The sequence below is a fragment of the Zootoca vivipara genome, chromosome 9 (assembly GCF_963506605.1).
Source record: "Zootoca vivipara chromosome 9, rZooViv1.1, whole genome shotgun sequence".
In the NCBI taxonomy this organism is placed as follows: Eukaryota; Metazoa; Chordata; class Lepidosauria; order Squamata; family Lacertidae; genus Zootoca; species Zootoca vivipara.
Genome location: NC_083284.1, coordinates 45,365,763 through 45,391,484, shown reverse-complemented (window position 1 = coordinate 45,391,484; position 25,722 = coordinate 45,365,763). Strand labels below are relative to the sequence as shown.

General features: G+C 43.7%; 1 protein-coding gene across 5 annotated transcripts; it reads left to right on the top strand.

Annotated features, from left to right (window-relative positions):
* Positions 1-25,513, top strand: MFAP3L (microfibril associated protein 3 like). 5 transcript variants are annotated; one of them, XM_035113231.2, is made up of 3 exons: positions 1-415; positions 18,471-18,881; positions 22,191-25,513. In XM_035113231.2, the coding sequence occupies exons 2-3, from the start codon at positions 18,599-18,601 to the stop codon at positions 23,060-23,062; spliced, it is 1,155 nt and encodes a 384-aa protein (XP_034969122.1). In that variant the 5' UTR covers positions 1-415; positions 18,471-18,598; the 3' UTR covers positions 23,063-25,513. The 5 variants fall into 5 exon arrangements, with proteins under 5 accessions (XP_034969122.1, XP_034969117.1, XP_060134682.1 ...); XM_035113226.2 differs by having other exon boundaries at positions 22,188-25,513; XM_060278699.1 differs by having other exon boundaries at positions 18,258-18,881; positions 22,188-25,513.
* The last annotated feature ends 209 nt before the right edge of the window (positions 25,514-25,722 follow it).

The following is a 25,722-nucleotide window of genomic DNA, read 5'->3' as shown; positions in this document are numbered from 1 at the left end:
AGGAGGGAGGAGGAGGGTAGTCGCATTTTCACAGCAGCTTGGCTCGACCTCGAGCATGCTCAGTGGCGCTCTGACCTACTTATGCACGCCGAAGCCGGGGAGTTCTGGGGCTGCCGCTTCACTGCGCGAGGGAGCCGGCGACGGCGCTGCGGCTTTCGGGGGAGGCGCGCGCGCGCGGAATGCTGCAGCGTCCCGACGTTCCACAGTGGAACCTTCGTTGACACGCCGGCGTTCCAAAATCGAACGCGTCGCCCGGCAAGCTGCTCGAGGCGCAGCGGAGCTGGTAAGGAGGATTGCGGTCCAGAAGCCGGGCGGCAGGAAGGAAGGCGCAGCTGCGAGCACTCCTGTGTCCGATTCCCTTTGCCGTATCGCCGGGCGCAGTGGCGGCGAGTAACGTCGGAACGGTGATTTGCAGGTAAAAAGGGAGAGAGAGAGAGAAAGTGGGATGGGGACAGATCGCCTTTCCAGCTGACGCTTACTAGCGAAGCGAGGTGGGGGTGGTTGGAGAGAGAGAGGGGGGGTGATGTTTTCAGGAGGATGGCGGCTCTGTTTGTTGCAACTTGTAGGAGTGTGGCGCCCGAAACAGGTTTTGATGATGATGAAACCGTGGAAAGTCGACGTGAGACTCGGGCAGGGCTTCTGCGGTGCCAGAGCAGGGAGCTATTTAATGTGTCCCATTGATCTTACCGCCTTTCTTAGGACGAAAGCGCTCCAGGCGATCTGCATGCTAATGCAACCGCCTACCCGGGAGGAAACGAATCTGAGCTCAGTGGGACTTACTTCTGAGTAGACGTGTGTAGGGTGGTTCTGTAAGAGGCAACGGAATAGGAAGAGAAAAGGAGATGAGGATGTGTGCCTCTGTTTGGTACCAAGATTCATTTGGTCAAAGTCATACGGGAGTAAAAGAAAAAGAAAATGAAACTTTTTAAGAGAGTGCATCTGAGCATATGCAGAATTTTGCATGAAGAAGAAGGACTTCCAGGCCAAAAAAGGCCCAGCAGGCTTAAGTCACAATCCCTTTTAAGGAATTAAGGATTTTTAGAGTTGGAGCTCCCAGCCAGCATCCAAAGTAAACAGCCTTAGCAGTCTAGAGATTGCCTTGGATTTGATACCATTGTGAGTGAGAGAACCTCAAATCCCATTCACCTACCTCTGACTTATTCCTAGGAACTGGGTCCTTGAACAAACTAGACATAAGGATGATATTGTGTTGCCTTTGGAGCACTTGTTTCTGGGAAGGGGGTCTATCAGAGTTGACACCAACGAATTTGGAATTTTTCTTTAGTCTCAGGCTGTGTAAAGGAATGCCCCAAAGGCACATTTAAAGCACACTCAGAGCCCTCTCCAGATTCCTTGCACTGTAGTTTGCTAAGGGTTGCTGGGAATTGTAACTCTCTGTGGGGTGAACTACAGTGCCCAGAATTCTTTAAGGGGGAAAATGTGTTTTCGGTGTGATTTAAATGTATAGTGCATGCACAAACAAACAGGAAAAGAGAAATGTTCAGGGAGCCGGTACAGCTCAAAGACCTGGAGTGAGGGCTTTCGATGACAATCTGTGTGTATGCAATTTAGGGGTTGGGGAGCAAGTTTATTTCATGCCTGCCTGGGAGTGTTCGGTGGGATAACAATGCAATGAAAGTGTTGCAAAAGAGAGAGATGGAAACAAACCCATCAGGTAACTCTTGGAGTTTGGTCTAGCCATGACATCATACCCATGTTGCACTTCGTGTTTTGAAGTTCCTTTTGTTCATTTTGCTTCGTTGCCCAATAGAGTACATGCCTAGTTTGATCCCTGCTTGCTAGAGACTAGGGAGGTTTCTGTGGGCTGTGGGTGGTCCAATATCCAAAAGAGGGTTTCTACTAATGTCACCATAAACTTAACTAAGAAACATGCTAAGGGCCCCCTACCTAACCTTCACCCAGCCCAACCTTGATATGGTAATTTGAACTTGGTGTTTAATTTCTCATACATTTCTCTGAAGCAGTAAATGCAAGCAAATAACCTTTTCAAATTGGGATTTTGCAAAAGTCCTTGGATTTAATTTAAACTGTCTGCTATCTTTCAGCACTTTTAATTAAGGGTGTTTCTTATTAGAATAGTTCCACAAGATGCTTAACTGGATACTGTAAATGGCCTAAAGGAGCAGCCATGCAGTTTCATGTTTTTCATAGCAACCTGATATTATCCACTTCAACAGTACAAACCCTGCAATGAAGGGGAATCATGTGAAACAAAGCAGGCAAGAGCATCCAAGTCATTCCTATTTCATTTGTAATATATAAACCTCACATGAGATACTATACATTTCTAAAGCTCCAATAATATGGTTGGATCTTTCAGAGAATGAAATGCAACCTTTTCAGAACCTCCTCCCCACACACAAAAGATAACTTGTCCAATGATGTTTTGTTGCCCCCCACCCCCACCCCTGCTGCAATTCCAGAACCGCAAGTCTTTCCCTTTTTCAAGGTCATGTCCTCTCTTTGTTTCAGAGGTACAATATCTACTTGGTCAATATGAGTTCTCGTTTTTGATGTACATCAGTGCAACATAATATATTTTTTTTATCAATGAGATTGAAACAGCTGCCTTTGTTAGATTAGACAAAGTTTATCAAGGCCTGTACTCTGATTCCAGTAGTGGCCAGCCAGAGCTCCCCATTAATGTAAGAAAACAGACATTTCTTGTTATCTCTCCCTCAGGGGAGCTGAGAATGAAGCTTTAGCTCAATGGTGGGTGGGTGGGTGGGTGTTTGTTTGTTTTTCCAGCAGAAGGTCTCAGGATCCATTCTTGGCATCTCCAGGTAGGGCTGGATAAAATTCCTGCCTGAAACACTGGAGAATGCCTTTCAGACAGTGTAGACAATTCTAAGCTAGATGGACCACTGGTCTAACTTGGTATATGTTCTTTCCTATTATTTGAACACAGAGGCTGCCAGTGTTTTTAGCTCCCGTAAACATGGGAGCTGGACTAGTGTGATTGCTGCCTTCTTTAAGGTTGTTCCTGCATCACCCCATCTTCACCAGGGATGGTGTACCTGTGGCTTTCTGGAAGTGGTTGGACTCAGAGCCCCACCATCCCCAGTCAACATTTTTATACAGTATTTAAGCAAAGGTGGGCCACTTGGTAATCTACCATGCCAGCAATATCCACCCCATTTTTTTCTAGGTAGCAGTAATGTGTATGTTGGACTTATAACTTATAAGTTTCCTTAACAGGCTGCAGCAGTCCCTGGATCACCATGGAAGCAGCTTTCTCACGCAACTGATCTACTGTCTCATATACGAGCCATTCTCTCACTTTACTTTGTTGGTGTTACATGTATCTATTTTCATCTGATAAACACTGGAGGAAATTTAATATATATCTTGCTGCTGAGCCCGAATAGTAGTCCACAAGCACAACGTGAGCAGGAACAGAGAACCATATAATCCCAATGCACAATGTAGCCCTTAAATCCACACTATAGGCCATAGATGCTCATTAGATTGAAAAAGCAAGTAGCTCCCAATCTATCTGTCCCACAGAGCTTGGAAAAGCACTAAAGAGTTATTGTGAGCAGCTATCATGAGAAGAAAATCATACAGAGACCTGTGAAAGAAGAAATTGCATCTGAGAAGCTGGAGCTGGTGGCAGTTATGAAGCAGCATAGAGTCGCCATGGTTTATGAGAGCAGCAGGGAAAATTACAGGTTGCACACAGGAAAAGAGGGGAGAAGGGTTTGCTGTGGTTCATTCCTTGGGCGTGGGACATTTTGCTGCCTGAGGCGAAAAGGCTCATGTGTCCAGTCCACATGCAAAAGTTAGCCTGACTGGCAATGGACTCTGACTTCAGCACAGCACAGCATCCTCCACCTACTTGAAAGCAGCAAGCTAGTTTAGGGGGTGCAAGGCAGGCCGTGTGACACACACAGCTCTGACACACACAACACCTTGCCACTGCTCCCCATTCCTCAGCATTTGCCACCTGAAGCAGCTGCCTCACTCTGCCAAGTAGTAAGAAATGAGTTCTAGGGCTTGCATTCATAGCTGCTTCCGGAACATTAGTACACACCTACCATCCTCACTGGGACGCTGGTGGCACTGTGGTCTAAACCACAGAGCCTAGGGCTTGCCGATCAGAAGGTCAGTGGTTCGAATTCCTGCGATGGGTTGAGCTCCCATTGCTCGGTCCCAGCTCCTGCCCACCTAGCAGTTCGAAAGCATGTCAAAGTCCAAGTAGATAAATAGGTACCACTCCGGCGGGAAGGTAAATGGCGTTTCTGTGCACTGCTCTGGTTTGCCAGAAGCACTTAGTTGGCCACATGACCCGGAAGCTGTCTACGGACAAACGCTGGCTTCCTCGGCCAGTAAAGCGAGATGAGCGCCGCAACCCCAGAGTCGTCCGCGACTGGACCTAACGGTCAGGGGTCCCTTTACCTTTACCTTTACCATCCTCACTGGGAAGCCATAGCTATTAATCTTTCCTGCTCTCCACATAATCATCACCTAGGAAGTGGACCTGACAAGGTAAAGTAACCGACACAGGCCATTACTCTTCTTCAGCAGCTGTAGACTGGATTTATGACCCACACCAACATCTTTCCAAAGTCAGAGAGTTGGTTAAAGCCTGTGGATATTTCAAGGCCCATCCTGCTGAGCCTGAGATCCGGTGTATTTCTTAAACAATGGCAACGATACCACCGGGGGTAGCAGATCAAGGATTATAGAAAATAAAAGGATTATATATGATCTTGGCAGCACAAACCATTATTGCAACTCAGTGGAAAACAGCCCCAAATCTTTCACTGGGTACTTGGTATTGCTCACTCTGGAGTATAGCTATAATGGAGAAAATCACACATAATTTTATATTTTGACACGGACTAGAACCTCCAAACCCGTTTTATATGATTTGACATTCCTTGATGGCATATACAATGGAGCCTTAATTTTCAAGACAAGCCTTGTCACAAACCAGACAAATCTGGAATTATTTGATACCTGATAAATTTGATAGTCTTTACTTGGACTTTGTTATTTTAACTCATTGTACGTGCCTATTTTAAAGTTTTGTTTTTCATCTTTAAATTGTTGTCTGTTATAATTGTTATCTCTGTTTTATACACATTATGAAATAACAATTAAATAAAACTTTTTTAAAAAGGATTATAGAAGTGAAGCACGTTTCTTGCCAAGGATGTGGGAGACCACATTTCTTATTATAAGGATCCACATAAAACTCGGTCTGTCCCTGCAGTCCCTTGGTTTTCTTAAAATATTAGCAAAGGCTGCGATTTTGTTCAGATTTAGCCCCGATTCAACTGTGCTCATAAAAAGCCATTGTAGCCACTTCACTATAAATGCCTTGTTGGGAAAGAGCTGAGAAGTGCTGAGAAGTGTTTTGTTTACAATGTAATAACCAATGTTTGGGGACTGCATAAAGTATGTCCGTATACAACAGTTTTATTGTCCAAAAGTTCTGGGTTTCTCCCAGATGCCTTGGCACATCAGTAAAAGAGACTGTACTGTATTTGCCCATGTTAAATAATAAAATCATTTTAGATGAGCATTCATAGGCCTAGTTTGCAAGGAAAAGCTTGAGAGCTTTATATTGGATGGATAAAACTAGAAAACAGAATGAAATGCAGAGGAGAATGTGAAAACTTTTCATCTTATAACTCAAAAGAAAGCATCATGCATAGGCCTGTGCGCAAATATGGGGGAGTGTTAAAATCTTGCAGTTTAATTAATTTGGGGTTCTTTCACCTCATGAAATGTGAATGACCCACTTTGCATCCTTACACTAAAGTGTTAGGGGTGTTCTTTATGTACATATTCTGAATGTGTTTGCTCCAACAAATAGAAAAGTATTGTTGCCGTTTCCTTTGGCAAAGAGCAAGCACATGAGAAATGCTTTTGGTTGAAAATGTCTCTGCTTTGTGTTTTAAAAGATACAGAACAGGTCTATCAACAGCTATTGGCCAATCTTGCTTTAGCTAGCTAGAGCTTACAGATTCATGGTTAGCAAGCCGATGAATTCTTGTTGCTTTTGGGTGGGGGACAAATAATATGACAGCATTGCTGCCTTCAATCCTGTTAGATGCCTTCCTGGAAGCTTCAGGCTCTGGGCCATCTCAAGCTTTAAGGTCAATTCAAACAGCATTACTATTACAGGTGTAAATACACCCTAAGACTTCATTCCTCCCAAACTATATGAGGATTCCCGAGTCCTTTTGGAAAGTCCATTGCTTTCATAGAGTTCCAAATCTGCCTTCATTCCTACTGCAGCCTCAAACCTCGTAAATATATTTGTTTTGTCATGCTAATTATTGACCTAAAACAATTATTCTAAAATTGCAAGTATTAACTTGCTCAGATTATATTTAATAACTGCTTATGAACTGCTTCTGATGTTTCAAAAACTGGTCCTAATCACAAAACTAGTAATCAGCCTCTTTATATCTTATGATATTTGATGAGGAAAGACTATTAACACCTGGTAGTTACATGTGCCCCTGGGGTCCTGTGGGAGGAAGGACAGGATATATATATAATAAATAATAATGATGATAATTAAAAAAAAAATACATCCAACACACAGAAATAGGTCTACGCCCTTAAGGCCTAGATATTAGAGCTGAGTTGAAGATTCCATCTCAGAACCTTTCTTTTGAAGATTTGTGTATGGAGAAGTATGTGTAGGTAGGGAATGGAAATAAATTTAGGGAAATTTTGAAGACTGTAGATCAGCAAATGCTGCAGTTCTGCGAGCATAGAGTGGGCTTGCCGTGTTCCTCCATTAAGCCTCACTTGGAGCGACACTGACTAAGGATTGGGAAGAAATTCAACTGAGTGTGCATTGAAATTAGGCTCAGCTACCTAATTTGCACTTTCAAAACCGCACGTGAAGCAAAACACAGCCACCTTCAAAATTTGCACTTTTCTGAATTTTGCAGTGCAAGTAATGTGTACAAAAATGCACATACTAGGATAACGTGTGCATATGTTAGTGAAAACAATACACAAAATATATCTCTGTTAGGAAATTGATTTCCAAAAGCGTGTATATGGTAAGAATAAATTGCATACAAACATGGATATGTTCAGATAAATTCACACTTGTTGATGAATTTTCATGTTTTTAAAAAAATGCAAACTGATGTGGTGAACGGAACTTAAAACAAGAAAATGAGAAACTGTTTGGTACTGAAATTAACAGATTAGCCAATCCTTCTGACATAGTGTCATTCCACTGAGCATTATGGGTATACATGGTAATTGGCCGGAGACCTGCTGCTGCTACAACACTGAATTATTACTGTTATTTATTAAATTTGTTTGTTGCTTTAGATTGCCCAAGGCAACCAAAAGCAACTTGCAAACAAACAAGCCAAAAACAAAACCCACACAGGTACAGTGAAACCAGGAGAGCAGATTTTTTTAAAATTAAAAAAGCATTAAAAACATCCCACCCACTTCTAATAGCCCACAGATAGTTAAAGGTCAAAAGCCTGATTATAAAGGAATGGTTTTGCATGGCACCTAAAGATATATAAGAAGTGGGGTATAGAGCTTCTGCTCCCACTGCTTGCCCTAGGAAACTAAAAATTCATAGAATTTCTTCGCATCCCCAAACAAATCCCTGAACACACCCCTCCACTTTCACCGCCTACGAATGGGTCTTTGGAAGTGGGGCGGTATTCTGCAGATTTGTTTTCTCTCCTTTGTGACTATCAGAGCCTTTTCTTGAAACATGATTACCTTTTATGAGAACTACAAACCGTTCATTGAATTAAAAAAAACAGCTTGAGAAATGTAACACTATTGTCAATAAAATAAAAAAATTCTTTCAGTAGCACCTTAAAGACCAACTAAGTTTTTATTTTGGTATGAGCTTTCGTGTGCATGCACACTTCTTCAGATACAGTGAAATGGGAGTCCCCAGGCACTTATGTAGAGAAGGGGTGGGGAGGGGTGGGGATGGGGAGGGGGGATTACTCAGAAGGGTGGTGGAAATGGGTGATTGACTGACTGATAGCTGTTGATGACCGAAAACGACTGCAAATGGTTTTGCATGAAAAAGCAAGGGTTGAGATGGCTGAAGATCGCTTATCATGTATAATGAGATAAGAATCCGATATCTCTGTTCAAACCAGGTCCCTCCATGGTTTTGAGCTTGGTGATAAGTTGTAATTCAGCAACTTCTCTTTCCAGTCTATTTCTGAAATTCTTTTGTAGTAAGACAGCTACTTTGAGATCTTGTATAGAATGTCCTGGGAGATTGAAGTGTTCTCCTACTGGTTTTTCTGTCTTCTGGTTCCTGATGTCAGATTTATGTCCATTTATCCTTTGGCGTAGGGTTTGGCCTGTTTGTCCAATATAGAGAGCTGAAGGGCACTGTTGGCATTTGATGGCATACACAATGTTAGAGGATGAGCAATTAAATAGTCCTGAGATGGTATGTTGGATGTTGTTGGGGCCAGTAATGGTGTTGTCTGGGTGTATGTGGCAGCAAAGTTGGCATCTGGGTTTATTGCAGGCTCTGGTACCAGTGTCCATGTTAAGTCTGGTGGTTGTATTATTGTGGGTGAGGAGTTGTTTAAGATTGGGTGGCTCCCAAGTTAAAACAGTACAACGCATCATCAGAGATCTACACCCAAGATTGGGTGGCTGTCTGTAGGCAATGAAAGGTCTTCCTCCCAGAGCTTGAGAAAGGGAGCTGTCATTGTCCAGGAGAGGCTGTAGATCTCTGATGATGCGCAATTGGATCTTCTGTTTGCGCAATTGGACTTCTTCCAGTCTCCCCCCACCAGCACCCCCTAGCTTTGTTCTGGCAGATCCCCCAACACTCTGGATCAGATTTGGGATTGTCATGGGGGTGAGGTCCTGTTGTGGAAGTCGTTCCGCTCACACAATTATTCAGTTGAATAATTTGGGGATACCTCTGCAGCTGCACCAACATCTTAACAGGAGCCCTACCACAAAGTTGTTCCACTGTTGTGGCTTCCTGGTAAGCTTTCGAGAAAGGGAAGTAGTGGTAGAGGACTTGGACAGATGGCCTCAAGGGAAAACCCCTTGCAAATTATCACTAAGCTGGGACTGTCAATGGTACTTCTGGGCCCAAACACCTCGTTGCACAAGCAGGTCTCCAATCCCATGGCTGTTTTGAAAAATTGGATGGATTAGTGTCCTTTAGTTCTTTGTTTGTTCCTTTGCTTAAACTCCTTAAGTTTAGGCATCTATAGCCAGACATGAGTTAATACCAAGTATGTATAGTTTCCATGCGCTGCTCTGGTTTGCCAGAAGTGGCTTAGTCATGCTGGCCACATGACCCGGAAGCTGTCTGCGGACAAACGCCAGCTCCCTCAGCCTATAGAGCAAGATGAGCGCTGCAACCCCAGAGTCATCTGCGACTGGACCTAATGGTCAGGGGTACCTTTACCTATGTATAGTAATAATGCAGACAAACGCTCTCTAGACACTGTTTGCCATCCCTGGGATCTTGTGTCGGTTCCTCCATACACTTTGGAGACCAGAGGGCCAACAGGGCCTATAAATCTTATCTCAGGGAGCCGTGAAACCTCAATATCCCTGTTTTGTTTTGTTTTTTACAGTTCTTCCCCCTCTTGCTGCCTTTTTTGTTGTCATGCCCTGTTGATTCTTCTTGCCTATGCAGGAGGTAAGGAACTTTGGGATTCGTTCTCAAGAGAGAGAGTCTTTCTCTTTCTGTATTTCAAATCGCAAACTGTAGGGTTTCCCCTAGACTACACTCTGTATATGGGGACTTTGTAAGGCCACACCCATCACCAGACCTGCTTTGCACCTTCTTCTTACCTGTTTTTGCCTGGCTGTAGTGTGTCCTTGCACTCTGACCATGCTTCTTGTTCGACTGGATGGAGGGAAGTGTCAGTGTGAAGAAACTAGCTCACTGTACAAAGGTAAAATTCATATGTCTTGCTCCTCCCACTTTCGCATCTGGCCCTGTGCACCACTTTCATTTGGCCCCTGGAAGGTTGTCTTGAAAGGGATGTGGGCACTGGGCTGAAAATGTTGCCCTGCTCCTGTTCTAGAGGAGGGTCTGGTCCAGCAGCTCACCAGAATACAGTGGTACCTCTACTTACGAATTTAATGCTTTCTGAATGCACATTTGTAAGTCGGAAAAATTTGTAAGTCGAATCCCATAGGAATGCATTGGGAGAAAAAAATTCGTAAGTCGAAGCAACCCTATCTAAAAATTTGTAAGTAGAAAAAATCCTATCTAAACTGCATCCAAGATGGCGGACGGAGCTCCATTCGTAAGTAGAAACATTCGTAAGTAGAGTTATTCGTAAGTAGAGGTACCACTGTATACTGCTTGCCTTATTCCAACACTGATTTTGATATGGCTCTAGCAAATCTTATGAGATCTACCAAAGTCTCTAGACACCCTCAATAGATAAAGGGATATAAGTTTGCATACACATCCTCAAGTGTGACCTACAATTTAGCCTTGTCTTTCCCTTCCTAGTCGGAATGCACTATTACCCCATAACAAGTCAACGCCCTTTGGATACCTGGAACTCAATAAAATGTACCATTTTCCACGTTTGGATCTTCCTTCTTCCTTCTTGCTTCTGCTTCTGTTTTAGGAAAGGAAGCAAGAAGTACAAGCACACAAAATTAGATTTGCTCCCTATTCCTGTCTCTGACTAATGGCTGATTCATTACGCGCACTGGAAAACAGAAGGGTGTTGTTGTTTTCCTGCCTGTGCATAGCTGAACCATAGGAAGCACATGAAATAGGAATAGGTGAAAGAGTTCCCTATCAGGTGCAGATTGTATTTCTCTAACCACTGAGTGACTGCAAACAGTCTCCCTCCATGTCAGGGATTAGGGGCAATGGCTTCCAGATCAGAGGGTGGCTTTGGTAAACAGAGCCCTGAGCCCTAGCAGAATTTTTTTTAATTTTATTTTTTTGACATTAAACACTGGAAACAGTTAAATGGGGGGGGGGGGCAAGTGGCAGGGAAGCTGCAGGCAGAAGATGGGGGGAATTAGCCTAAGAGTCCTGATTTTACATTTCTCTCCTTCGTTCTTAACAATAAGAGGGATTTAACTGCCTGATACATATGTGGCGTTACGTGCATCTATTGCACATGCACTGCAGCTTTGAAGAAGCAGCTGTACTCAAAGTCATTGCCTGGGGTGTCCTTGTAATGAGTTAAACAAATATCTAATAAAGAGATACAGCTTTGTGTACCAAACTACAGAGAGTGACTTGCCCGCCCTCATAAATAAACAGGGCTTCTAAATAAATCCAGATGATTTATGCAGCTGTCGTATTCACAAGCCCCTCAGAACTCCTCTAAAGAATAGATGAAATCAACCAAGCAACCAACTAAGTGAACTTTTTTTAAGACCTTCATCAAAAAATATTTTTTTAAAAAAAATTCACCTCAGCTGCACAGTGTTGTTTCTGTTTACCAAATTTTACAGTAGAGCAATATTGTTTAAAAGGCATGCAGATAAATTTCAACACAAAAAAATCCACTAAACCATTTTCATGCAGCAAAAGTACGTTTCTTTATGGAAGAACTTTACTCTTTTCTTCTCTTACTTTTTTATTTCAGCCTTAGCATTGATTCAGATGTTACATAAAACTCTGGGGACTGCAGATGTGGGAATCTCTCACGCTTCTGAATCCCCCGCCCAGTAATGTTTCCAGACAGCAGCTCTCATCATGTCTGCCCATTGGCCATGTTGTCTGGGGCTGATGGAACTTGGAGGTCAACAATATCTGAAGAGACACTTGAGACCTAAGGGCTTCAAGGATTGCTGCTCCCATATGAACCCACCTGGAATGCATGGATTGGCTGGGAGTGTGTGTGTCCCCCCCCTTAACTGTACCTTGACTGTTATAATTTCATTGGACATTCAAACACGAGAATGATTTTTCACATCCATAATCCAATTCATAATCATCCTATAGGTGATATCCAGCGTTAGTCATGCTCAGAGTAGATCTATCGAAATCAGTAGACATGTTACTTTAGTTCATTGATTTCAGTGGGTCTCCTTTTGAGGATGACTAATGTTGGAATGTAATGTGTGATGACATTTAGGGCACAATCCTGTGGTCACTAAGAAGGCATCCTGGGAGCCATGGAATTTTGCAGTGTCCCTTTCCCTGTTTCCCCAAGATGCCCCCAGGTGGGGCTGGGGAGAGATGAAAGCCCTACAGCTGGAATACCTCTTTCCCCTCAGGCTACCTCCTTTACTACCACAAATTCTCCCTCCCCTACTCCTACTAGATTGCTCTGTCCATTGATAATGGCAAAAGGATATTCCAAGTTGTGCTCTTTAAAAGAAAATGAAGCTGACACCTTCTGGTTTCAAGACCTGTTGTTACGATCCATATTCTGAAGGCATTTACAAGTCAAAGAAAGATTTTGCTGGGGCCATGCACAAAGAACAAAACTAAGATAGCTTGGTTAACTTCACTGGTACTTGCTACTCCGCAAGTGAGCAGATAGCTGGAGAGGTGGAGGATGTCGGCTTTTTGCACATTTTATATTCTCAAGGAGAATCCATATTCAAGGTTCAATGCTGTACTTTATAAATTGGGAAATTATTATTACTCATAGTAGTAGCATTGTTGTTGTTGTTTAGTCGTTTAGTCGTGTCCGGCTCTTCATGACCCCCATGGACCCCCAAGCACGCCAGGCACTCCTGTCTTCCACTGCCTCCCGCAGTTTGGTCAAACTCATGTTTGTAGCTTCAAGAACACTGTCCAGCCATCTCGTCCTCTGTCGTCCCCTTCTCCTTGTGCCCTCACTCTTTCCCAACATCAGGGTCTTTTTCCAGGGAGTCTTCTCTTCTCATGAGGTGGCCTCAGCTTCAGGATCTGTCCTTCCAGTGAGCACTCAGGGCTGATTTCCTTCAGAATGGATAAGTTTGATCTTCTTGCAGTCCATGGGACTCTCAAGAGTCTCCTCCAGGACCATAATTCAAAAGCATCAATTCTTCGGCGATCATCGTTAATTAATGAATTGCCTTTTACAGATCTGTCTCAAGGCGATTTGCAAACATATAAAAACAGCAAACATATTTTTTATTTTTTATTTTATTTTTTTTAACTCATCTTTATTCATTTTATAGATAGAATACAAAATACAAAAAGCAAAAAGAAAAACACCAGGCACAAAAAAAACACAAAAAGCAAAAAGCAAACAAGCAACAACAAAAAACAAAACAAAAAACAAATAATAATAATAATCTATGTCTTATATCCTCATCAATTCATTTGGACTCCCCCGATTCTTCCCTCATTGGTTTCTTATTTCAATTCTTTAAAAAACAGTTTTCACAACATATCAATTATTTTATAATCTATTAGAATTTCCTTTCTAATTATCCTCTTTAGATTTTAATAACTAATAACTCAATTTTAATATACATACAATTCTAATTAATAATTCCCCAACTTAAATTTTTGTCAGAAATGAAATTCCCCTTTAAAAAAAATATTCATTCTCCCCCCCTTCCCCTGGACCCAGATTACCCAGAAATTTCAGCAAATTCCAAAATTCATGCCAGTGTCGGACTTTCCCATGCAATCCAGCCTATAAACACAATATTATGACTTTTATCCCACACCTACCCTTTCCGCAAGCTTCCAGTCATATTTTTTGAAACCCACTTGTTCCCCCCCCCTCTTATTACTTCCCCACACCCTTCTTCCATTCTTTTTTCCCAGTGATTTCCCTGCCCACCCTCTCTCACTGGGTGTGCAGAAAAGCCCTCTGGTTCACCATTGAGGAGTTCTTTTTTCAAGTCCTGGGTTTGCCCCACATCTCTCACTTGTGGAGCATTTTGCCCTCCCTCTTTCTCCTCTTCTTTGCATTTTTGAGATTTTTCAAAATCATCCTTGTTGTCTTGCACTTGTGGTTCTTCCTCTAGATCCTTGGAGCTGGACTCTTTTCTTTCCTCCTCATTGTTTTTATTGCCGTTTAAGTCCTCTAGTCTTTTATTTATTTGTCTCAATTGCGTATTGTTCTTGTCCAACCTATCTTTAATATTCACGAGTACCGAATAAATCTGTTGGTAATAACAGTCTTGTGTTGGTGTTGAGACTGCCATTGTCCTTGCCTCTCAGACTCCGTGGGAAAGCCGAAGATAGGAAGACCGGATGTGGCAGGAGTCAAATTCCATAATGAAAGCCATTTTAAGTCCAGTTCTGGCTAAATTGTTGATTCATGTATATAACATAGTCCAATCATAATTTCTGCAAAAATTATATATCCATTCGCTGATCGCTCCAGGATCCGAGATCCAGTCTCCTGGAGGGTTTTAGAAGTCCAATTTCTGACAAATTAAATATTTCCTCTCAATTCTCCTGTTAGGGATCAGGTTACTGCGTCGTTGCAAACCAAAGCAGGAGACCGACTTCCGAATTTTAGAGTCTCCCACCACGTCCAATTAATCAATAATATCAATCAGAATTTTCACTCACGTGGAGATCTTGTCCAAATCGTGTAATTTTTCGGAAGGAGTCCACCGCTAACTGAGTGAAGGCTCAGGGCTTCGCTTGCAGGAGGTGATGACAGTGCCCAAAATGGCTCCCGCGTCTTCCACCCCGCTAAACTCTCGGGGACTCTGCCGAGCTCCCCGGGCAACGGAGGAGTCGCGTTATGGAGCGGCGCCGGGCGGAACAGCCCCTGGGAAGCTCAACCCAGGGTCTAACGGGGATCCGCGTGCCCCCGCGGAATTCCCCCCCTCCGCAGCAGCCAGAAGCCGCGGAGCTCGCAGCTTCTGCGCCCTCTTTCCAGCGCGGTGAACCGAAAGTCGTTTCTGTCAAAAACAGCAAACATATTTTTTAAAACAGTACAAAGAACAACTGCAAATAGGGTTTGAAATATTGCAATCATTCCTTGCTTTTCAATTGCTGCATGGAATGTGGCTGTGCGAGTATCATAAGCCCTTATGCACAGAGCCTGTGGCACTGCTTGTGAAAAGCAAACACAGCCCTCTTCCTGTTCCCATGCCACTTTTACTTAATTGCTAAAAATGTTCTTGCTGCTTGTGTGCTCCAGTGTGCTATTTCGTAATTATGCTGCTCTCTGATACTTGTGTTTTAAGGGTGCTTCCAGACTGGGTGTGTGTTGTAGGTTTGGTGTTCCTTGGTTTATTATTTACTTCTAGCGAAGGCTAAGAGCAGCTGGTTTTCCCCACAGTGAGGCTATACTGTACCCTCTCCTGCAGAGATTCAAATCCTTGCTGATAAGGAAATGCAGTGTCACATGAAGGCTGCAATCCTAACCCCACTTTCTTGAGAGTACGTCTCATTGACATTTTTATGATTCGGCAAAATTTCCTCCTGACGCCATTTTTACACCCGAAAACCAGGACATGTCAGGAATTTTCCTGATGTATGGCAAGTCTACATGTACATAATTACACTGTAAATGTTCTAGGGTGGAGCTCTATACAAATGTAGCACCAAGGACAAAAACTGTTCCAATAATCTTGGAAGGCAGAAACTCTTTTGACTTCACAAGCTCATAAGAAAGAAATAAGAGTATCACTCATTTTAAATCCAATTTTACTTTTGTTTAGTTTGTTGAGTTGTCATTCTCCAGCCCGTATCTATATGTGTAACTAACGTTACTTGAATCTGTGAGCAGATGAAAGAAATGATTATACAGTCCTTTCCCCAAAATTAATGATGTCCCTGAAACAGATTGCTATGAGAGAAGTTATTGCATCTACACTCCACCCAGAACTGGTATTGGAGTGATTAAATGCTTCATTTGCACATTACAACATGTGATTTGTAGATGTGGCAGAGTGATGTGGCTTTAAAGCAAGCAAATTTGACTGCAGGTCCAGTGTGTGGTAATAAGTATTACAAAACAGATTTGTTTGCAAAGAATGCACTCGTGCCAACTGCTAAGAGAAATACTATCTGCACATGAAATAATATGTACCTGGGTAAGTTTAGCCTTGATTTGAATATACCTGCCAATTTTCCTATGATAAACATACAGTACCTTTTCTATTGCATCATGGAGTTGGGTGGGGGAAACAAAAAAGACAAAACAAACAAACCCTGCTGTTCCTGATTGGTAAGACTGGGGATGGAAAGGACTCTGCCTAACATAATCCTATGCATGTCTATTCAGACGTAAGTTACATTCCTAAGTAGGAATGGACAGAGTTTCTCATTTTCCCCTAACCAGTTCCTAAGCACCCTTGCTAATGAGTGCTAATGAGTGATCCCATTGAACAGAATGGAAGGTATTTCCAAGTAAGCATGAAGAGGATTACACTGTCAGGCTGTGTCTAAGGCTCTACTCTCTCTCTCTAGGAAGCAAGTTCCCTTGAAGACAGATCTATCTTCTGAATAATGCATAGGATTTTACTACATCAGATCATATTGTTCATCTGCTATATTCCTTTTTCTGCTTGCTGCAGGGGAGTTGGGAGAGGGGAAGAAAGAGATTTTATTGTGAGAGAAGGTATGCACACATGCATTTTGGCATAGTAGCTTTCAGATGGGTGCGGTGCTATGAAACCAGTGCCAAAGTATAAGTTGAGTGTTTTTCAGTGTCTATGATTCAGCTAGCGCTAGTGAAAAGGATGGGGATGGAGAGATCCCGGAGGTGATGTTGTTCAACTAGAAATGGCTCATAGAGTTGGAGACAATTGCTTGCTCATATAAAAACTGTGAAAAGCCAGAGAGATCACAGCTACCAATGAGTGGGATTTATCGATCACCCTTTCTAGCCTGTCATTGCCTTGAGTTCACATCGTTGAGAATGCACATTTCCAGTGAACTTTTGAACCCAATGTGCTGCCAGAGGCGGAGCTAGCTGCTCCAGCACCCAGAGCAGCCACATGCTGTGCACCCAGGGGTGGGGCCATGGGGGCAGGGCGAGTGTCCCGGGGGTGAGACACCCATGGGGACGGAGTGACCCATCCATGGGGGATGGAGTGAGCTGCCCGTGGTGGGCTGCTTCCTGGGCGGGGGAGGAGGGAGCCAGGCCGCTTTGCCAACACCTTCCTCCCTTCCCTCTTCCTTTTGACAGCTCAGGGGAGGTTCCCCCCCTGGAAGCAACCCGGGAGCAGGGGTCAAAGGCCCACCCATGACTCCCAAGCCTCCCCTGAGCTGTCAAAATGAAGGGGGAAGGCCACAGGCAAGGCAACACAGCTCCGCCCCTTCCCCCAATGGCTTGGGGTAGACTTGGGAGTCGCGGGCAGGCGGCACACCGAATGTCACCCCCCTCAGTGATGACACCCATGGCGGACCGCCCCCACCGCACCCCTTCCTCTGCCCCTCTGTGCTGCTTCAGTAAATCCTGGTGTTTTGCATTTCCTTCCAAGCCAAAATCTGTAGGTTGCATATAATAATCTTGTTTGGAAATACATTGGTTTGGATACTCTTAAAACAAGGCTTCATGAAATTCAGAGTCTCCTATGTCATCATAAAGGGTTGCATTAATTAATTTGCAGGGCACAGTACCACATAAAGAGGTGGCCAAGCATTGCTTTGTTGTCTTGGGATTAATGGGGGGGTGACAACATTTTGCTTACATAATGCTTTCTACTCTTCATTACATGACACAATCAAGGAAAGGATTACAACTGAGGGCTGTGAAAATCTTCACCAGACATCGACTTGTTAACCATTTGAAGCTAATGGGCTAGCCTAATTTCTGCCTAAGCTTTTTGCAGACCATTCCCTTTGGCGTTTCTGCTTTTGGGCAATTCTCAGTCAGGGAGGAAAGAAGGCCTCCTGGTCCTTACAGCACTTGCTCTGGACACCAGCTGTTTGGTGTTTCTTGAAACACTAATACAGGGAGGCAGCAACAGCAGAGAGATGGTTATTTACTCCCTGGGTATATCTTCTCAAGTTCTGGTGTGCTACTGCTGCTTCCAAGGATTGCTGGACTTTTCTGCCCCCATGACTCAACTATTGATAGATTTGTTGCTCTATTAATAATATCAACCACATTGCACTGCTTTAATGGAACAGATCACAACTTACTTTCTGGTTCTAGTGAAACCTTAATTGCATCGCCAGTGGAGAGGTTTTTTGCTGGATAATTGACTGCTAAAAGGTTATAATAATTCAAATGTGTTTCAGGGCTCTGTCTGCATTATAAGCTATGACCTTAGCTACATTCTGTCACACAAAAATCACGTGTGCTTAAATATTTTTGCACACACACACCCCACAGCCCCACACACTTTAAATCCACAGCCTTTTACATATGTACTTATGTGATTACCTCTAGGTGTTGTAGGATTACACCTCCCATCATCCTTGACCATTGGCCATGTTGCTTGAGTTTAATGGGAATTGGAGTCCAGAAGCATCTGAATGATACCACATTGCCTACTCATGGTGTAAGCAGGTTGGCATAACTGGACTGGTTAAGGACATATTATTCCACCTTCAGTAACGTTCTTCACTCCCATTTGCTGATATAACTTGTCTTATTTTGCAGGGTATTATTTTCTTGGCTCTTAAAATTTCACGGATCGAGGTTAATATTACCCATGGCTTCTTCAGGACAGTGTACTACACGATTCCTGGCCCATCCTTAAGTCTGCTCTGCAGTGCACAAGAAGACAGATGAACATGTTCAGCCGCCACCTCCTTTTGTCCTTTTGGACTACCGTACACCTTTCCATCTTGCTAGCAGTCTTGACAGCTGCTGAAGATGTCACGAACAGCACTTTAAACCACACTCATATGCTCTTAGGATCTGTGCCTGTGGTCGTCTCCAGAATTGATCACATTATAGTCAAGGAAGGTTACAGTGCCTTGATTGACTGCAACGTTCAAGGTCATCCGGGGCCAGATTACAAGTGGTACAACTCCAACGGCCATTTGCTGAAGGAAGATGGGAATACAGGTAGGTAATTGTGGAGCTAACACATGGTCCGCCTGGTGCATAAACGAGATGCTACAGTTATTGCAAATGGGGCATGAGTTGAGTGGAGAAGTTTAAATCCTTTGACCTAAACCAACACCCTGATAGGGATTCAGCAGTCCTCCCTCCCCAGTCATCAGCTGGATCATTTGACAGATTGCGGCCTGTGTGTGCAAATAAGAATGTGGGGTGGTCTCTCCCGCTTTGGGCCATGCTCACCCATGGCATGCAACCCCTGGAGGACTGGTCAAGGGCGAAGGTGGCCAAAAATGGTTAACAACCCCTATCATACACCATAAACACATACCGTAATAACAAACCACAATTTAGAAACAATAAAATCAAATACCCCCTGAAAGTGATGGTAGCAGCAATGATGAGGTCAATGTGACAATGCAAATAAGTAAATAAAGTGCAGCTGAACATAGAGTGTCATTTCAGCACCAGTTTAGGTCGATAGGATTAGAGAATTGTTTTTAGGAATACAGTGGTACCTTGGTTCTCAAATGCCTTGGTTCTCAAACGCTTTGGTTCTCAAACTCCGAAAACCTGGAAGTAAGTGTTCCAGTTTTCAAACGATTTTTTGAAGCTGAACATCTGATGCGGTTGTTGGCTATTGTTTCCAAGGCGCCTGCACCAATTAGAAGCTGCACCTTGGTTTTCGAACATTTTGGAAGTCAAATGGACTTCCCAAATGGATTAGGTTTGGCACTTTTGTTTTTGCTATTTATTTTTTGTTTTTGAGGCTTTTTTAGTTAATTTGTTTTTGTGACTGTGTGGAACCCAGTTCAGCTACTGATTGATTGATTGATTGATTGATTGTGTGACTGCGGAAATGGATAAAAGCCCCCCATCCAAACAATGACTATCATCAGTGCAGGGAAGAAAAAAAAATGTTTTTTTCATTTTTATCATCTACAATACTGTCTTATTTATTTTATAGTATGGTATGTTGATTATTGCTTTCATTTTATGGGTCAGTGGTCTCTTTAGATAGTAAAATTCATGTTAAATTGCTGTTTTAGGCATGTTTTTTAAAAGTCTGGAATAGATTAATTCATTTTGCATTACTTTATATGGGAAAGCACGCCTTGGTTTTGGAATGCTTTGGTTTTGGAACAGACTTCTGGAACGGATTAAGTTTGAGAAGCAAGGTACCACTTTATGTACTCAGTGGCACTATATCAGGGCAGGACTTTGGGGCAGAAGTCCAGGCCCCCACCCAGCAGAATGAGCAGCAGGACAGGCTTACCACATTTTTAAGTAAGTGGAGTATGACATATTGCCATCTCGTTCATTTATTAAATTTAGATCCCGCATCTTCCTCTAAAAAAAAGGATCCCATGTCAATACTAAAACAATGCAATTAAAACTCTATTTAAAAACAAAACAGTTCAAACTTCCTGAAACCCTTGAATAGCAGTTGGTGCAGAGCAACCATTGGAGAGGAACCTTGCTGGTGGACTGCCCTGGGGCAGCTGGCTGGGCAAGAAGCAGGTTTTGTTTTCTGCAGTTGCTTCCTGTGCAGCTAACTATGCGCAGCAGAAACGTGTTGACACATTTTCTGCCCGAAGAAAGCAAAGGAAGGAACAAGCTGAACTGTGGAGGACGGAATTTCAGAAGCAGCGTAGGAGGCTTAACAGCACATGCTTTTGTGCTCTGAGCGATTCTGCTAGAGTTTGAATGACGCTGCTGGGGCTCAAAAGACCTGCAATTTGCAGCATTGTTATTTAAAGCACTTGCAAAGCACATCTCACTGTGACAGGCAGGAGGGCTGCCTGTGGCTTGCAAGGGCACAGAGGGTGGCCTTGCCTTTGCCACTGCAAGCTATCAGCATTCTCTGCCCACCTGCTCCTTGCTCATGCACTCTGCTCTCGGTTTCTTTCCCCATCTAGCTGCTCTAATCCAGAAATTTATGTTGGTGTTTCTGGAATTAGGTGAGTGTTGCAGCTCAGTGGGGGAGCACTGACTTTGCATGCAGAAGGTTCCAGGTTCAAATCCTGGTGTCTTCAGGTTCAGCTGGGAAAGGACTCCTGTCTGAAATCTTGCAGAGCTTCTGCCGATGTGGCCGGTACTGAGCCAGGTGGACGGTAGCTTTGTCTCAGTATAAGGCAGCTCCCTGTATTCCGAAAAGGTTGGGTAACCAGTGAGGAGAAGCTCCTTTGCCCTAGAGTTGCTGTCAGTCGGATGAAACAGTGCTTGGCTACAGGTAGGTAGACCCCTGGTGCGCCAGGGTGCTGGGCTGGTAGGCAGGGTGCCGCGTGGCAAAGCCGTGCGGAAACCATGCTGCGCCCTGCGAGGGCGGGGGCGCCGGAGCGATCTCCGCCCCTCAGCGCCAGGGCGCGCGACCTGCTCCGAGACTGCCCTGCTTGGCTAGATGAACCAAAAGTCTGACTTGGTATAAAGGAGCTTCCTAAGGTGGTAGAAGCTGCTTTAACCTCTCTCCCCCCCCCCCCCCGTTCTGTGTTTTAATGCCTTTTGTCATTGCCTAAAAATGAATATATATGAGAAAATTTCTGTTAGGTGCATTTACGTCTATTTATGTTACTGGGCTTAACCTTGTCTAACTGTGCTAAATTGTGTTCCTGGTTTAGAAGACTGGTTCATGTTTCAACTTGCTTACAAAACCACTTAAATTCAATTTACTCGCACAAGATACATTGGCTTTTTGGACTACAGGATTCCCTTCAGGTCAGATGAATTTAAAATTCACTGTTCCAAAGGTTGTTCTTACTTCCTTTATTTTGATCACAGTTTACTCTGCCGGAATGTGCACACAGCCAGTTTAGCCACTGAACAAGATAAACCATAGCAATCCTGACAGGAGATGTTTGGGTTATTGTCTTGGCCCGTATAGAAATGTAATAAAAACTAACAGTTATTATTATTGTGGAGACCAAACCTATGTGGGCGTTCTGCTTGCATGTAAACCCTATATGCGAGCAGGGACGAAATATGTGAGCTCCACCCCACTCCCACCACTCTCCAGCTTTGGAGAGAGGGGGAGGGTCATGTGATGCAGAGACAGGAGCTTACATTATGCATGGAACATCACACACACACCCTTCCAAGTTTGAGGACGGCAGGGATAGCCATTTGGGGACAGGCTTACCACACTGTTTTTGCATTCTCATAGTCCTGTTTGCATGCAGAAAACCCAAATAGGACTGTGTAGAACATTATTTCCAAGTTATTTGCAGATAGCATTGATGCATGGTTGTTTATTCTGCTGACACTTAGTTTGCTTAAACAAAGGCCTTTTACTGATCACTTCTGCATTCTTTCCAGCAGGGAAATGGATTTTTGACAACGGGCAATTGAACATTACTAGTGTGTCATTTGAGGATCGAGGAAAATACACGTGTGTCGCTTCTAACATCTATGGCCAAGCAAATAACACAGTGACTCTGAGGGTTGTCTTTACCTCTGGAGATATGGGGGTCTACTACATGATTGTATGTCTTGTAGCATTTACCATTGTCTTGATCTTAAACATCACTCGGCTGTGCATGATGAGCAGCCACCTAAAGAAGACCGAGAAAGCCATCAACGATTTCTTTCGGACGGAAGGGGCAGAAAAGCTGCAGAAAGCTTTTGAGATTGCGAAACGCATCCCAATCATCACATCGGCAAAGACCCTTGAGCTTGCCAAAGTCACACAGTTCAAGACCATGGAGTTTGCCCGCTACATTGAAGAGCTGGCTAGGAGTGTCCCACTGCCCCCTCTCATCATGAACTGCAAGACTATAATGGGAGAAATCATGGAGGTGGTGGGGCTAGAGGAGCAGGGCCATAACTCTGTAAGGCAGTCAGCTGAAGGACAAGAGACTGCTGAGACGGAAGAGATGTACATGATTCCCAACTCCATAAAGCGTAGCAACTCTCTCACCGCTGACTCAGATGCTTCCTCTCTGCACGAACCACCGCTGAAGATTGCGATAAAAGTGTCGGTCCACCCGTTGGCTAAAAAGGACTGGGTGGATGACCAGTCACATGGCAGTATACAATTGGAAATTAAAAAGGAGAAGGAAGAGGAAGAAATTGTCCAAGCGCCAGAAGAACCTCCTGAGCCGGCCTCAGAGCCTTCCAGTGAACCAAACACTCCTGAGACAACTCCGGGAAGCAACATGGACACAAGCACTGTTTATGAAAGCCATGTATGACACAATCTTCAAATCTATGCATAGCAAGAATATTAGGTGAAGCACTCTTTAAAAATAAAAAAAGGATAATGTTTTGTCAATAAGCCTTACCTAAAGACTATCATAGCAAAAGCCTGCATGTGTGGATTACTGGGCCCTTTCTTCCTGAGGGTCGAACCAGACATTACGGCGGAAAGCACACCGTACGTTTAAAGCGCATTTCCACCACAACCTCCAAAAAAGAATGCTGAGAAGTGAATTTTACCCCTTGTAGCTCCAATTCCCCACACTCTCTAAACAAACTACAGTTCCCTGGATTCTTGGAGGGGGTTACTTTAAATGTATGGTATGTACCCACTTAGCAGGACTAGCAATCACACCTGGTTGTGTGTTGTTGTTTTTTAATTTAAATACCACACATGGGATTCTCCACTTTTCGACTTGGTTTGGGAGCCTAGGGGGTTTGTGGAACCCAGGAGATTTAACCTTTTCTCTCCAGCCACAACCCCAACGAACCTCTTCCCTACACTCTGCATGTGCAGCAGTTGGCATTTAGCAGCAAAAGTTTCCATTGCTGAAAAATAGTGGTCCCACCACACATCTGATGAGGAAAGGGGAAGCCCTGATGTAGCTGCTGGTTGTGCTATGAAAGTCTGGCTTGGCCCTTAGTTTAGTCAGGAGGTTTGTGAAGGAATAATTGCTATTACACTAATATGAATTGCATTTTAATGTTCAGGAGATTTTTTTTTAAAAAAAATTCACAAAATATTTACCTCAGAAGAGTTTGGATCAGCGTTGCTTGCAATGGGTACTTGGAAACCATGTCTAGTGCTTGGAAACAGGACTTATAAGCCTGGGTCCCCGAAGACCCTTGACTTCGGAGCAGGGCTGCTGAAGTCAACGGAACTATTGTTTTGTTCTACTGTTGAAATGTTTCTCAGTTTATGTAACACGGCAAAGATGTTCTCTCGCCCCCAACCGCCTGCCTTGCCGCTTTCTGCTCTGTGAATTGGTCCCTTACGTGTCTCTTGTGACTTTGCTCCCACAATTTTGTAGTGCTGTTCAAGAGGGAGCATTTCCCTAGCCAAATGAAAATCTATGTGGGATGCCATTTACTAGCGCTTTGTAGCAAGCAAGAAGAAGGTCAGATGAATTTACTTCATTTGAAAGCAGGCCATTTGTATTTAGAGCATGTGGAGTGGGGGAGGGTGGAGCGGGGGAAATGCCCTCCTTCTTTTGCTCCTCTGGAAGAAAGAGCCCAACAAATGTTGCTCCAAGGGGAGGATACACTAAGCCACTTGTTACCGTTGGAAGAGGGCTATTTGTCTCCAGCTAGAAAGCTTTATACAAACAAGGAGTGCAGTCTGGAGCACAGTTGCCCACTCCCCCAGCTATGATGGCCACATGCAAAGGAGAACAGGGCCCCTTATGTAAGAGAGGAAGTACTACAGGTGATGTTGGTCATGAAGGAACTAGAGGATCTCCACACATCAACATCCCCTTCTTCTGCACCACTGCTAAAGGAATGTGCAGCCCTGTCCTCTTTTGCATCTCGTCACCCTAACACAGTTCAGCTTCTTCCAAGTGTTGTTGTTGGACTGCATGTCCCATCAGACCCAGCCAGCCTTACCAGTTGTCAAGGACGATGGGAGTTGTAGTCCAACAACATCAGGTTGAGGGAGGCTGCCCTAATCTATGCACAATACTGTTGAATTGTAATGAAATGTGAATGCAGGTCACTGTGTAGTTTGTTACCAGCATGGGGACAGCACTTGCAAATCTATGATTTGGAGGGGGATTTAGCTATTTGCTCAGATGTTTGGAAAGAAGCCATTAGACCTCTGTGAAGTCAATGAATGTAAATCTACACTGGCATTTATGGGCAGCCTGGTATTGGGCAAGTCTTGAACTGAAGGATAACTTGACTGCATAAATTATGTGAACGTATTGAAGGATGCAGGATGTAACAATCATAGTGATCTGGTTTATATCTTATTAGATATAATGTAGGTCAACAGGCGCCAATCACTGTGGTACAGATGGTCAACTTAGCATAGCTCCAGCAGATTCTACTTCCCAGACGTCACCAAGAAGCATATAGTTTTCCTAAAAGATCAACTCTTGGATAGCCAGAGAGTCATTATGTATGTACGTTAATAGACAGGCTGTGCTAAGGAAGACAGCCGTACATTAAATGTTCACATGAAATGTCTTCTGATCTCACTGAGGCTCCTTTTAGGAATCTCATAAGAGACCTACTGGATCCAACACTACTGGATCAGATGCAAAGGGGGGAATTCTGTGTGGATGAGTGATACTAGCTCCACCTCCTGTTGTTATGGTCACTCTCCGTGAGATGAGTGGAGACTGTCCTCCTGTACTTGTGAATTCTCCCTGCACATTTTAGAACACTGAGGGATTCTTAAATCTGCAAGGAGCCTCCACAAGTACAGGGCAGCAGTGTGGGTGTGCCGGCACCCCACCCCCACCCCCGCGCCTCATGTATTTATTTAGTATGCAATGCAAATGTCTAGATGGGGCTTTGTTAAAAAGGATTTATTAAGCTGCCACAAATTGCATGTACAGTCTAAGCACTTAGATGCCTATTTGATTGCTGTCACTACTCAGGAATTTATAGATCTAAGCAGAGCCTTTGCCCCGAGAAAAAGCTTGAATGAGTT

Bases quoted from the DNA above. Each gene is read 5' to 3' on its own strand.
- MFAP3L (XM_035113226.2), top strand. From the start codon at position 18,599: ATGAACATGTTCAGCCGCCACCTCCTTTTGTCCTTTTGGACTACCGTA. The intron at 18,882-22,187 runs GTAGGTAATTGT...CATTCTTTCCAG, and splicing joins GAAGGAAGATGGGAATACAG to CAGGGAAATGGATTTTTGAC.